Source organism: Hemicordylus capensis, chromosome 2, assembly GCF_027244095.1.
Source record: "Hemicordylus capensis ecotype Gifberg chromosome 2, rHemCap1.1.pri, whole genome shotgun sequence".
Classification (NCBI taxonomy): domain Eukaryota; kingdom Metazoa; phylum Chordata; class Lepidosauria; order Squamata; family Cordylidae; genus Hemicordylus; species Hemicordylus capensis.
In genome coordinates, this window is record NC_069658.1 from 175255197 (window position 1) to 175269731 (window position 14535).

A 14535-nucleotide genomic window follows, 5' to 3' on the forward strand; every position below is an offset into this window, starting at 1 on the left:
AGAAGGTAGGTGTCTCACTAAAAATATCAGTCACTGGAGCCAAGACTGATCTTGAATAAGAATCCAATATGGTAATTTTTAAATCTCCAAGTCTGTCCTATAGCTGGAATTCAGTGCAGTTTCAAGGACTCAGTGCCCATGGATTTCAACAGGCCTTAAGCAAGCCTAAATAAATGCCCTAAGATTTCAAATTCTCCAGGATTGAACTATAGAGTACCCTAGCCCCTTAGGATAAGATGGGCCAGAAATATCAGTAAATAAAAAAATTACATGGATAAACATAAGCAATGCAGCTTTAAGAAAAAGAAACCAGAGTAATAAACTGAGTAATTAATTAGATCTTAGATCCTTTCGCAATATTGTATTGTTGGCTTGCCTGTCAGATGTTTTAGACCCCACCCTTCCTCCCTAATCCTCGAATCCCAGATTTCAGACAGATGTAGTCTAGGAGGATATCGGGGGTGAAGAAACAAACCAACTACTGTCACCCACACACCTCCACAGCACTGGGAGGCCCCCATCATCTCCTCCCACTACACTGGCTCTGCTGATCTGAGTCCACATATAGCCAGCCTCCCTCCTGCCTTGGAAAATGAAAGCAGACAAGAACTAAAATAAGGCTTTTGTGGTGGTCTGTTGACACTGCCGGGTCCAGTGAAAGGACCGTTCAAATCAGACACCTGAACGGAGAAACAACTGAAAACTCACTGGACGTGGACGGCAAGCTTTGAGAGGAGTTTTCACACCAGATGTCATCAATCTTTTGCCTTTACTCCAAGATTTTACTCTGCCTGATGCTGCAGAAGTGCAGATCCCAAGTAGCAGCTCCCAAATCCTAACACAATTTGGTAGGAATCTGAAAGAGGCTCAGTCCATCGTGGAATGTGCTACACATTCCATTTTCTGTCCAAGGTACAAAAGACTCAACACCATATATTCTGCTTTTATCAATGCTGGTACAAATCCAGAGTAGTTCTATCCTGTCATGGTTGCTGGGGAAACTTCAGGTTTATACCTGGACACAAACCAAATGTAGACCAGGTTAAGATACTCAGTACTATCAATTACAGTATTAAGGAGAAAAGGTCCCTTTCCCAAAGTTTCCCAGCTTAACTTCTGGGTTTTTTGAATACCTAAAGGATGCAGGGAGTTTTTTCCCCAAGGGAGTTTCTTTCTTTTCTTTGTCAAACACAGTCGCAGAAGGCCTGATCCAGATCATGGCCATGCTGAGGAGGCAGGGTTAAAGTCCCCCTGCACTTTGCTATGGTCCCAATTTGGCAGCTATTTTTAAAAGCTGAACGCCTCAGTGCTAATAACAGACTTAGCATTATGTGCAGTTTGGCCCTAGGAAGAGCACATTATGTGAGGAGAGCTAAGGTTCCCTTGAAGAGAGTCTGGAAAAGAATGTGATGTACTTACTCCAGGGAAAGACTCAGACTGAGTTTGCGTGTGCCACTTAAAGTGCTTTCGAGCCTAGTCTCCAACAGTGTTGGTGTGCATATATGAGGGACAGAAATGCAGTTTAACTTTAAAAACTGTTTGCATAAGATTTTTAAAATATATTGATGGGTGTGCCGGAAGGTGGATTTCCAGTTATTTTGCAACCTTTTTGGTATTTTTGTGTCTCCTGAGAAGAGAAGCCTTTTGGTCCTCTATGGAAATTGTCCTACATTTTAGTGCCTTGGTTCCAGCCAATTGTATCTCATAGACTCAAGAAGCAACAGAAGGCTAGCTCTTTTCCAAGATCAACCACTATGCAAAAGGTTGCATAGTGGAAAAATCTCCAGGAAATAAAAGTAACGGCCAGGTTAGTTTCTGGTCTCTTTAACACCCCTGCAGCGCATTACAGATCATCACCAGCGACATCGTGCGCCTGATGTAAGTCATGGCTTAGAGGATGGAAGTCCACAAGCCTCAATCTGGTGTAGAGCAAGATCTCTGAAAAAAGGCACACAAGCTGCAACATTTCCAGGAACATTCTAGGTGTGAGAATTTTCAAGCCCTTAAGAGAGCAGGTAGGGCTGAGAAAAATTTGCCCAGAGCCTGGGGGATGGGAAAGATGCCCACATAACCTAGCTGGGTTTTCTTCCTCTGCCTGCTGTAGGAATTTTGAATCTAAAACAACTTGTTGCACCTGAGGGACTAGCAATTAATTTATCATGGGTGGATTTTTTTTTTAAGCCCATCAGCAGGTAAATGAATTAAGAGTGTAAATTCTCCTGACTCGAATTCTATCTATCAGATTATCCAAGGCTCTTAAAAGGGACCAAGAAGACCCAAGGTCAGTTAATAGATTTTGTGGGGCAGAGAAAAAAGCTTCAAGGCGAGAAATGACAAAAACTTGGATATTCTCAACTGATGCTGAAAAATAGTGGCCGACATCCTAATGGTGCATACCTACTTCTAACAAAAGCACCCACGCTGCACCAGCCTTCCCACTTCTGAAGCATGCACACCCTTTTGCAAGAGCATCTAATCAGGATTTCTTCATCCCCTGTCCCACAACTGCTTTAAACACTCCTCTGGTTGAGTAAAAACGAATAGCTTTTCAAAGATTTGGAGGTGGTACTCTGAAGCTATTTTTGTCCATGGAATATACATTTATTTTCCCTTTCTCATATATACCTGGTTAAAGCCCAAACAAATTCCCTGTGGAGCAAACTGCGCTGCTGCAATCAACACATGTACATTGCCAGGTGCCTAAAGGATAGAACCCATGTTGAATTATACACTTCTCCCATCCTGCATAACCAGAGTACTTATCCACATATCTGCACATGTAAACCTTTGTGGGAGGAGAAAGGCGGAGGGGTACAAGGGGACTACACCCATCTCTCAGCAATACCCCACCATTCATGAACTAACTTCCTTTTCTTTTCTTCCTAGTTTTCCTTTAGCTAGACCAGAACCTGTTTGTCATCCAGTCAAGGTAATTTCTGCTTTCTATGGGAAAAGCAGCTACAGGTAGGAAACAGAAAAACAGAGAACAGCAAACCACCAACACCAACACCACCTCCTGCTCCTCAGCCTCACAGGAGGCTTTCCTGCTAGATCAGGGCTTCTGCCAGAGGCTAAGGGAAAAGATGTTGTTGTTCCCACTGCTGTAAAATGTAAAATAAATGTTTAATAATAAATAATATTGCTTTTCAGAAATCATCTGTACATCTCAGTGCAAGTCACCTAATGCCAGCTACTTATATTGAAGTAGGAAGTTTCCCTAGTCATCAAAGAAAAGCAGAGATACGTTCTTTCAAGTGATAGGAGAGTAACTGCACCTTACACCTTCAGAAGATCTGGACCTCCAATCTGACATAAAAGCTGACAATAATTCTGTGGTATTGTACAGAGCAGCACCTGGGCCAAATATGTGATCTGGCTATTTTCTTTTTACACTATACAGGAGCACTGGCCAGCTTCCTAGCAGAAAGAAATATAGGGACTTTCCAGAGGATCAATTTATGGCACAACTAACATGAAACTTGGCTAAATTCTACGGATCTAATTTGGAGATCTAGATTTCTTCCCTCAAGAAAGTGTTTGTTTCAGGCTGGGATATTTCAATTTCTACCACTTGAGATGCAATTGTTGGGGAAACGCAATTATTGCCCCAGTTAGAGATGTCATTGTGATTTGGAGATATCGGGTAAAAGTGCTTGCACAAGTGTCAAAGGCACCCACTGGAATAACACACATTGCCCTTGTCATGTTGTGAATCTTAACTCTAGGCACTCAGTGCCCAGTTTTGACACTAGTCAAGTTTCAATACTTATGCCAGTCCCTCTTAACAGGATGATTGATCCTCCTTCTTGAGAAGCATTCAAGCTTCAAAAGCAGCATCACACACACACCCGTTTTTTAAAGGGTAGGGAAATACTTTCCACAGTAAGGCCACACTAACACTACCACCACCTAATACAGGTGGAGTAGATACTATATTATTGTCTTGGTTCAGGATTTTTAGAACTATCTTGCAAGAGCTAAAATGTGACAGGAGCCCCCTTTGACCAGATAGCCCTTTAGGTAGCCTGCCTATCTTAAAGAAGCTGACTACTTCTGAGAGCCGGCACTAGAGAGCTGATGTAGTGCCCTGGCTCAGAGAAAAACCTATGATCTCAGAGGTTGCTGGTTCGAATCCCATTTGAGCTATGTCAAGCCACTATTGCTCAGTCCCACGTCTGTAATAGGGGAATAATAATACTGGCTTGCTTACAAAGCTGCTGTAAGGATTACTGCAATCATGTGAAGCCCTTGAGCACAGATAAGATACACTAGGTATTGCAACTACTGTCTGATACATGGAAGTTTTCACCCATCTCATTTTGTGAAAATGGGCCAGAACCGTGGGATGAAAGAATACAGTTATGTCCAGCAGGGTGAAAAAGAGGTAGCCTGCTACCCGGGGTAAAATACAGGCTTGGGGCCCTCCTTCAGAATCCCAAAATGCTGTCAATATGAACTAATGCAGACCCCTCAACCTTGTGAAGCTCCAGGGCAGTATGCCTCCTTCGTGTGTGCTCCCCCCTCTTGCAACACATCCCTGATGCCCAGCACTCTAAAGTTTCCTTCAAAGAGCCTTGAAGGAAAACAAGCCAAAACTATCCCACTTAGCCATACTAATATATTTCCCACAAAGCTTGAAGCTGGAAAGGTAGAGGCTCAGATCCTGGTGAATGCTGAACAATAAGCTTAATATGTCATTTCTAGGATATCAGCATTGCAAGCAGACATATGTAAATCCTTCCTAAACTATAATACATTAACTAGATGCATTGTTCTATTGAATTCACAACCTACTCTGGATACATGGCAGACAGAAAGGCATGATAGCAATGAAACAGATAAATAATAAAATGATAAATAACACAACCTGCGGGAGAAAACCCAGAGCAAAGAATGGATACAATCTTTATGCTGTTTATATGAGATATTGAAAGTAAGGGGGTTACTTTGTCTTTTGGATCTAAAGAACACAGCCCGAATGTTTGCTATGGGGCGTCAGAGAGATGGAGGCTTCTGCTGTCACGAAAGAACTGTTGTATTAATGAACAGCCCCCCTTTTTGATAAGCCAGGGATAAACACAAAGAGGTAATAAAAGCACCGAAAGGGCAGGAACAATGGGGTATCTGGCTGGTACTGTTCATGGAAAGGGTTGTCCGGCTCTGGATCCACACAGGGCTCCTATTTGTTTGCAAATAAGTTCTCTACTAATGAAGGATATCTTTCAGATATTATACAGTCATAGTCATTCAGTATGTGGTCAATAAGGAATGTTCTTAAGGGGGCAAGACACCACAGACCCTTAGCAATTAAGCCATCAACCTTTTGCCACCATTCCCAGAAGGAAATGATGAAGGCAAAAAATAAACCTCAAAACACTAAATCATTTTCTTTTTCTTTTTAAAAAAAGGATCTGGAGTTCATGTAATTTGCCTTCTAGTTTTTAAGGCTTTGTACAAATCATAGCTTTTCAGAGTTGTAGAGCTACCATTCACTGCAATACATATGTTTGTTTGTTTGTGTGTTTGTTTAGTGAGGGGGGGACCTTCTGGCCAAACCACAGTACTTCAAGCTGTACCCAGAAAAACTACAACAGGTCCTCAGAACCCTGACTACCACTGTAGCAGTACACGTATACATAATGTCTGTGACAACCAATACTTTGAGAGCGGTTTCAAAGGGCCTTTTATTTTATTGGTTGGTTTTATTATGTGAAAAAATGGGTGCATATCCAAATGTACTTCCATGTAGCTCTTTTTAAAAATTGCAGAGTTTCCCCTAGGAGTAAAACTAACTTGATCAAAAGCTAACTGTGATCAGAAATAGCAACGTTCACCAATTCATTGACCTGCACAGTACTAGGGGACGCAGCTGCAACTAGGATTCAGGAACTGGAGCAAACAGGTTTCTTCTCCTGCAAGAATGCTCTCCCTGCTACTCCTTCCTCCATTCTGTTTGCACAATTACCAAGCCACCAATGCAGGACCAGGGCTAGCACCACAGTAACAAGAAAAGGGCCGTCACTCCCACAGAAGGCATCGTCTGTACACAGTCTAAGGGCCAAACTAGATGTGATGTGGGAGCATCTCCTGTAGTTTTTAGCAAATGTAAGAGCAGCAGTGGGAGGGCCCTGAATCAGATTCAACCCTTTCCCCCTGCATCATTTTTCCAATTAAAATCACACATACCCCGAAGCTGCTATTTGCCCTGGTAAATATGTAAGTAACTAAGCTATGTGCATAAAAGCGTTTTTCCCCAATGCCAGCAAAAGCTAAAAACTTCCATCATTTTTTGTAGTTGAAATGAAGCATGCCAAAGACTTTTGATGCCATTTGGCCTTTCTATCAGGCTGTTATCTAAAGAATTCCTTTAAAATGCCTCACTAAAGTTCCTAATAGCTCTGAAGTTGCTGCTTCGATTGGGAGCATATTAAGGCAGAAGCTGTTGAATCTGCTGTTCGTAGCCACAACAAGAGAAAGAAGATTGCCACTTTTTAGAGTTGAACTTCATGACATCTTGGCAAACAAATGTTCCCAAACCCAGGTTTGCAATGAAAATGCCAATGTAGAGGGAGGAAGCAAAGTGTGCTTAGCCCCTTCCACACTTGCAGATTCTCCCCTGCAAATACCTCTCTTCCAAGGCCTTTTATCCCCTCAGCTGCTTTTCTTCTGGTTTTGGAGCTTGACTGGAGAAACGATTAGAAATGGATAGGTGAAGAGAATCTTCTAAGGAGAATTAGCTGGCAGTAGAAAGCTTAAGCAACCCCTTTCACCCATGGATTTCCCCCCCAAAGTCCCCACCCCACCTCCACATTTGTCTTATAAGCCATCCTGGGGTTGTTGTTTTTAACGAATTGTGCAGAAAATGCATGATTAAGAATGTTGTGTTTTCCTTGTAACATGTAGTCCGGCCCTTAGAATCAGCAGAAATATAGATCAGGGATTCTCAATGGTGGGTCCTCAGATGTTATTGGACTTCAACTCCCATAATCCCCAACCAAAGGTAACTGAGGCTAGGGATTATGGGAGTTGAAGTCCAATAACATCTGGGGACCCAACATTGAGAATCCCTGATCTAGATTATTTATGGATAAAAGCCATGTATATTGGGGGATGGGGGAGAAAGTAAGCACCATTCAGGAGTTAACCTGAGTCTTATTTTCTAGACCTAAGTGCAGGACAGTCTTTCAAACTTGCCTAGATTGTAGAACTCAGAAACCAGGCGCTAGGTTTTGGCAGAATCTCCCTCTCTGCATCCTTCCCCAAAGAGCACCTTTGAATGCAGTCAGTGTCCCTTTTCAGCACACCTCCACCCTGCCTCCATTGCTTTCACTTTGTGAGAACGATTCAATGGGAGGAGAACCCAGCTGTGTGACCTATTCTCAGAAATCTCGGCCTGCAAAGATAAGCTTGCACCTGTTACCACTACTACCACCACCACCGAAGTACATCAAGTGATTTCTGAGCACAATTTTTAACATCTGAGCACAACATTTAAAAGAGGCCTTATAAATGAAGTGATTTTTAAATACATGAACTTCTGTTAATAGCAACAAAAATGGGATTGGCCTTTGGAACCACATCATCACCCTCACCACCACCACACTGTCAATGATTTGCTATCAGTTATAACCAGAAAATGCCCTGGGGTATGCTCTTCTGCTCGCACTCACCATCTTATAAATGTGAATTTGATCCTTCTCTCTTAGGCGGCTCTTTGCAGTTACCCTCCCCCTCTTCCTTGTCCATGCTTCTACTGTGACAAAAAATCTATTGTGAAATCGATGAATGTTTAAAATAAGTCCATCACCTCCTGTCCCTGCAATATTTTGGAGGACAAAGAACTCTACCCAGATAAACTCTCTTAAAAGCAGCCTTAGGTCTAGGTAGCCTCCCTGAAGCTGAGCTAGGGTGTGGGGGGAAGGAAGCAGTGAGAGAGGTAGTCTGTAAAGTCCCACTGTGTTCATGTGAGCACACATACATGTGAACATAACCACAAAAGTGAACACAACGGACAGTTCAGAGATCAAATTACACTTTTTAATTGCCTAGTTTGCTTTTTGTTTGCCAGCAGCAAAGAAAAACTGTCTGAGGCTCTATGCTATAAAAGCCAGAAGTGATCCAGCTTGTTCAACTCACAAGTACATCTAGCACTGTCATGCCGGATTTGGAATTTGATTGATATGTCTTCAGTATTTGATGTTGCAGGTCTATCTTAAAGTGTTACAACTGAGTTTGAATACATTTTTAAAGCTATTTTATAACAATTCTGTGAACCACCTTGTGGGCCCTGTTAAGGGCTGAAAGACAGGATATAAATCTAATATGTAAAGAAAAAACAGACAGATGGATGCAGGTGTTGTGTGTGTGTGTGTGTGTTTTAAATGTGCCTGTGTGTGCAGAAATGTAGTATATGAGCTCGAATTTTTAGGTGCATACGCTCAGATTTTGCACATTTATACAAATAATGAGATTCTGTGCCAGGCAGAAGGAGGGGAAGAGGAAACCTCTGTGCTAAGAATGGGCATATTAAGAATTATCTGGGAAGGAGACAGGGCCTAGCTTTGTCTTTAGTTTAATACGAAGGGGGAAAGGAAAGGAAAGGAACTTGTAAAAAAAGGTACAGAGGAATGCCACTCATTACTTGCCAAGCCTAAAAGTGCCCTGAGCTGTGCAGAATAGATGATATGAGTGTGCCAGTAATGCCATCCGCAGGCGCTGAGATGAACCTCCTGACACTGTCCAGAGGCTGCCGCACACACACTGGGTGGGCACAGTCTAAAAAAAAGGAGAAAAGACTCCTGGCAACATTATTCGACTGAAACGAAAGAAACACAAACCCTGCTGCGATGTATAAGGGGGCAATAAGACAGACCACTGCATTTAACCCAGCAGAGGTTTGCAGTTATCCCATATATGGAAGGAAAAGTGCAACGAGGAAGGAAGTGGCAGCTAGGAAAACAAGCCTGATTATTGGGCCTCTGACAACTTAGATGAAAACAACATGGAAATGAAAAAGAAGCGAGAAATAGGAAAGTAACCACAGGAGGAAGAAGAGAGAGAAATGGGGAACTCTCATTCTTCATAACTTGGTGCAGCAAAAGGTAAACACACAATCGCCCGCCACTGCCAAGCCAACCCATTTGGATTTCAAAGTCTGCAGCAAATTGGGTGTCTCTGGGCAAAGGCTAAAAATTAAACAGGCATATTTCTGTTTCAACTGGAAAGAAAACAAACAAAAAGAAAACCAGAAGAAATATTAAAACCAAACAAAATTAAAGAAGGGCACGTGTGCACAAACACATACACAGTAGGGCTGGCGATGGAAACAAAAAAGAGGCCGTGCGAACAAAAGAAATGGGTTCTAAACCGTCTCTTCTATACTCCCTCTCCCTTGAGAAACTTGTTCCTGTGTGGGACAGCAGATGCCAAAAATGCAATTTTTATTGTTCTAATGCTGCCGTACACTGCATAAGAATGTCCAGGAGAGCCTGTTTGTATATTTTGTGGTTTGCAAGCCATGGACACATCAATACGTTAAATTGAGCCAACAAAAGGAATTAGAAAAGAAAATCAAGCAAAGCGAAACAAAACCCTCACCTCAAGGCAAATAAGTGTCCTAATTCCAAATTCTAATAAAATCAAAGTCCCGTACTCCTTAGTAACCTGACATTTACATAAATACCTGTATTCTATACCACCCAGCCTGGAAAACAAGAGGTTTATTTGTTTTTTGGGTTTTTTTGGCGGGGGGGTCACCATGGGAAGTTATAGGCATCACAAGTCGGAAAGAAACAGGAAGTCAAGAAAGGCCACTTGCCACAGCAACCTTTTTCAAACTACGGAGTATGATGGGGTCACCCTACTGCATTTCTGAAGTTAGCAATTTGTTAATTATGGATGAAAGGAAACACACAGGGAGAAAAGAAATACCATGGTAAAAAAACAACTGCCTTTAAAATTAAACACACACACACACAATAAAACAGCAAGCAGTGGTGTTTGCATGACCTACCAGGAGTGTGAACAAAATACGCCAAGTAAAGATCCAGTTCTTTAATTGTGACTCCAATGTGGTGTGGCTGGACGCAAAGGCCTGGGTTTGAACACTGCGGCGACTTGTATAGCCGCTCCCCATCAGTACTTTCAAGAGGGATCCCTTTGAACAAGATGACCATAACTAGGTCCAGCCTCCAAACCTTGTCAGCCTGCCTCAGGCAATCAATCCTGCGGATTTTGCCCTTCTGATCTGGGTTGGAGAGGACACAACACGGTGCTTTCTTGCCCGTGATGGTCAAGACGAAGTCCTCGCGAAACTCCGGGCGGATGTCCTTGCGTAGCTTGGCCAGCAGCCGGGACGCCCATTTCTGCTTGATCTCAGGCTTTTCACCAAGTAATTCGTCCTTCACAGCGCGCTCCTCATCCTTTGACATCCGCTTCTCATGCTTCTTAAAGTACTTTCGTTTCCGAGCTTGCAGGTTGAACCATGTGTAGGAAAAGGCACGGACATGAGGAAGGAGAGCTTCAATGAAGGGGTGGAATTCATCCTACGGAGAACAGGGTGAGAAGAAAGGGTGCAAAACAAAAGAAGAAGAAGAAAACATTAGAATAAAGAACATGGGGAGAGGGAAGAAACACCCTTAATACGGAAATTTATATGATGCCAAAAAATAAAAAAAATTCCCAACCATCGTAAACTGAGAAAAATTAAGAGAACAAACAGGCATGCTCAGAATGTGATCGACCCAGCAACAAGATAACATACAATACTAGAAGAGGAATGCCAAGCAGTAATGTTGGAGGGGAAAACATTGTTGCCATAATGCCGTTAGAAAAGAAATTTAAGGGAGTAAATCGACATAAGATCATGGAAGCAAAATTTGGCAACCTTTAAAAATGAACGTATCAAAGTTTGTTTGGCAACACTGGGATTAAAAACAAATTGGCTCTGATCCCTATTGCTGGACACAAAGCTGTGGATAATTTCTATAGAATCAAGTAATTGTAGGGGGCTTTCTGATTTTATTTTTATTTTTTTTAATATAAAGATTTTCCTAAAGCTAAAAGCATCCAGGAAAAAAAGGTCAAAAATTGAAATAATTACCATTGCTCTGGCTCATCCCGGCGAAGCTAAGCCCCCGATTCAGAAATTCTGGGCTCAGAATTGCAGAGTGTGGAGGGGGGAGGATATAGGGGGTTGTGAGGTGGAAAAGGGAGGAGGGGAGAACAAGGAGGAAAGTAAAAATGTAAGAAGGAAGTGCACAGAAGAGTGCAGGATGTTTCCTAAATTAGGTGGAAAGCAATTGTTTGTTGTCTTCTCCACGGAAAACAAAACTAACAAATTGTTAAAGTCTTATTTAGTGGGAGAGCAGAAAAGAAAGATTAAAAATTGAAGGAAGCAGGTTAGGAAAGGGAACATCAGAAAAGGACAGAAATAAATCAACATCACCTCGCCTGCGCGCACACATAGACACAAACACACACAAAAAAATAGGGTGAAAAATGCCAAATGTCTCTTAAAGGGGAAAAAAATATATGGAAAAATAAAGGGGAAAAAATTAAAAACAGGGAGAACAACAGCAACTGATTAGGAGGGGGAGTTGCAAGGGAGGGGGAAAAAGAAGCTCTTTCAGCGTTGGCAAAAACGCAAAGATGCAACTTAGATGTGGCTCCCTCCGCCTGAGAATAGGGGTGATTGCAGGTCTAGGGGAAAAGGGACAGACTCCGCTCTGGAATCAGCTGTGATCGGCTGCTGGCAAAACCCAACTGCTGGGGTATGGGGGGTTTTGTTGTTGTTGTTTTCCCCCCTTTTTTCCTTTCCCTTTTTCCTCTTAAACTCTCTTGCTCGCTTGCTTTCTCCTTTCATGCTCAGTCCCCAACCATTTGCCTGTGCCAATGCCAGCAGAAAAAAAAGAGAGAGAGAGGGAAGAAGGATCCACCTATTTGGCAAGGAGACACATCGTGGAGCAGCCAATGGCTGCATCAAAGGGAAAGGGAGGTGGAGTGGGGGGGGGGGAGGTTGGCGGAGAAGGAATCAGGGAGAGGGTGGCACAGAAAGAGAGAGAGAGAGAGGCTGTGCAGTTAAGAGATTGAAAACAATTTGCCAAATCGACAAGTTCATATCTAATGAATAAGCAAAGTCCAGCCACAATGAAATTTTTATTGGCCAGTAGATTTTGGCAAGGAGACGACTGGCAAAATATTTTAAATAAATAAATATCCTAGCATCCACCCACCTCCCTCCCCAAAAAAGACAGTCCCACAAGGCCTCAGAAAAAGCAGCTGTTCCATCTTTCTCTCTCCATCTCATTCTCTTTACATCATCTCTCTTCCCCCAACTATTCATACAAAAAAAGACAGGAGAAAATTCCTTCCAAGACTACAACTCTCTCCTTTCTGTATGCATGCAGTTAAATTTTAGCCATGACGTCTTTTCTCAATTAACTCTCATTAAGTCCAAGTACTTCCCCTTCCATGCATAAATATATTATTTCTTTAGAAGCTATTTATTGGTGTTGTCTGCTATAGGCCTCAACTAGTCTCTCTTCTTAATAAAATGGGGCTTTTGGTCAATAGGGGCTTTTGGTCCCTCTGTGCCTTCTCCATGTCCTGTGTCTCTCCTAGCGTTTTCCACCCTGATATTAGACACTTCAGTTTCTACAAATACAACTTGCAGTTTAGAATAAATGGACCTCCATCCTATACAGAGTTATACACTTATAACCAAATCCTTATAACCTCAACTGACCATAAATCAAATACCGCAAACCTTAAACATATAGCAGAGATGTAACCATGTCGAATGTTTCTCAGTAAAGGAATGTAGTTTAAAAATCTCCCATCCCCAAGTTGCCTGGTTATTATTACTTTACTTTTCTTTTATTTGATTACGGTCAGCAGACCCAGAATGACCTGGTTATTATTGCTTATGCTACCTGCTTAACTAAAAGGGAATTGGAAAACTAAGAAGAATAGTCATTCATTTTGAGAGAAAGCAATAAAGAACAAAAGCATGAGAACCGTAGACAAAGAAAGGTCACACACCGAACTGCAAAGAGTAATGGATAACAAAGAAAAGGTAGAGAAAGACAAAAGGAAAGTATGTGAAACAATAAAAATAAAGGAATGAAAACACTGAAGAAAAATAAAAAGCTAGACTGAGAGGGCAAAGATGAAGGTGTGGCTCTGGGGTGCCTTTGTGAAACTTCTCTGAAGTGCCATCCTCAAGTATGTGGGCAATTAAGGAAGTTGTGAAGGCAACAAAAGCTGGACTAGGAGTCGCTTTCTTAGAACACAGCTTCCCTTGCTTGCTTTAATTCAGTCCAACCAGTCAGCTCTTTACCAACCCCCTCCACACACACCTCCCAGTATCAGACCAGGGACAGCAGAGGGGTTTGCCTTGCATTGGGGAAGGGAATATCCAAACAAACAAATCAGGCCTCTGTCTAGTCCCTCCACAGAAAAAGAAGCTATATACTCCTTGTATCACCGTAGACGCTGAGCACTTCTAGCCTTGACTGCGCTTGCATGGCTGCAGCCCTTCACAAGCCAAACACTCCGGTGAGGAGTAGTATGTAGAGATGGCATAAAAGACAGACCAATCTGAGCCTTTCCCTATTGCCCACTGCCAGCTCTAGGCCTTGTTGCCAGCTTTCCAGCAACTAAGCAGGCTGCTAAATCAGAGCTCTCGGATTTGTGCTTGCAGATCACAGGGTGGAGGCTCCCCACCTCCCGCCATCACGCGCTTGGCTAGAGCTGGGGGGGGGAGGTGGCTGTTTCCCCATTCCACCCCCCACCCCACAAATCTGGCACCAGCCAGCTGAACTGCATTAAGAGCAGGATACAGGGCCCTCAGACCTCTTGCCGCTCATAAATATGTTGTTTGCTTGGGAAAAACACAGGACTCCCCACACCTCTCCGTGACCTTAGCGACAAACCCCCAGAGGGCTGTAGACAAAGGTGATCTGTCCACAGCAGTGTTAGGTAATACCTGAGCCTGCCCCTTCCCCTCCATCAGGCAGATTAAAGGTGGGTGCACAGGCAAGCAGTTGAGGTGGAAGAGTTCCATCCAGACACAAAGGCCTGGAGATTATTTTTCTATATCTGTGTCAAGAAGGGGGAGTGTGTAAGTTGAAGCAGAAGAAAGTAGAAGAAAAGAGATAAAGGAAAAATGAACTCCTGCCCTTGTCTCTACCCACCCTACCCCACCCCACAAAAAAAAAACATGTTCAAAGTCTGTCACTGAAATGCAAACCTCATCTGGAACTCTCTTTGCTAGTTCCTAGTTACCTGGGAATATACAGATTCCCAGTTTTTTAGGCACAGGGTGTGTTGTGTGTGTGTGTTTTAAGGACAGTGTTTCCCTGGGGGAAGAAATCAATCACCTAAATATGCCTGACATTAAAAAACAAAACAAAACAAGATTTATTGTGGAACTAAAATATAGCACGATCAGGGTCTATAAACTCATGAAAATCTTCCAATGAAAAAGTCATTGTTGCAAATTAAAATTAAATTAATTAACACTAACTTTCTAGA

General features: G+C 42.6%; 1 protein-coding gene across 24 annotated transcripts in view; it reads right to left on the reverse strand.

Annotated features, from left to right (window-relative positions):
• Positions 1–14535, reverse strand: part of NFIX (nuclear factor I X) — a 316788-nt gene that overhangs the window by 170921 nt on the left and 131332 nt on the right. For 23 of the 24 annotated variants that reach the window (XM_053302031.1, XM_053302027.1, XM_053302017.1 and 20 more), the window contains one exon: positions 10013–10544. In XM_053302031.1, coding sequence (XP_053158006.1) covers positions 10013–10544 — 532 coding nt within the window. Of the gene's footprint in view, positions 1–10012; positions 10545–11101; positions 12998–14535 lie in introns of those variants that run through there. The other variant, XM_053302023.1, reaches the window with a different exon arrangement.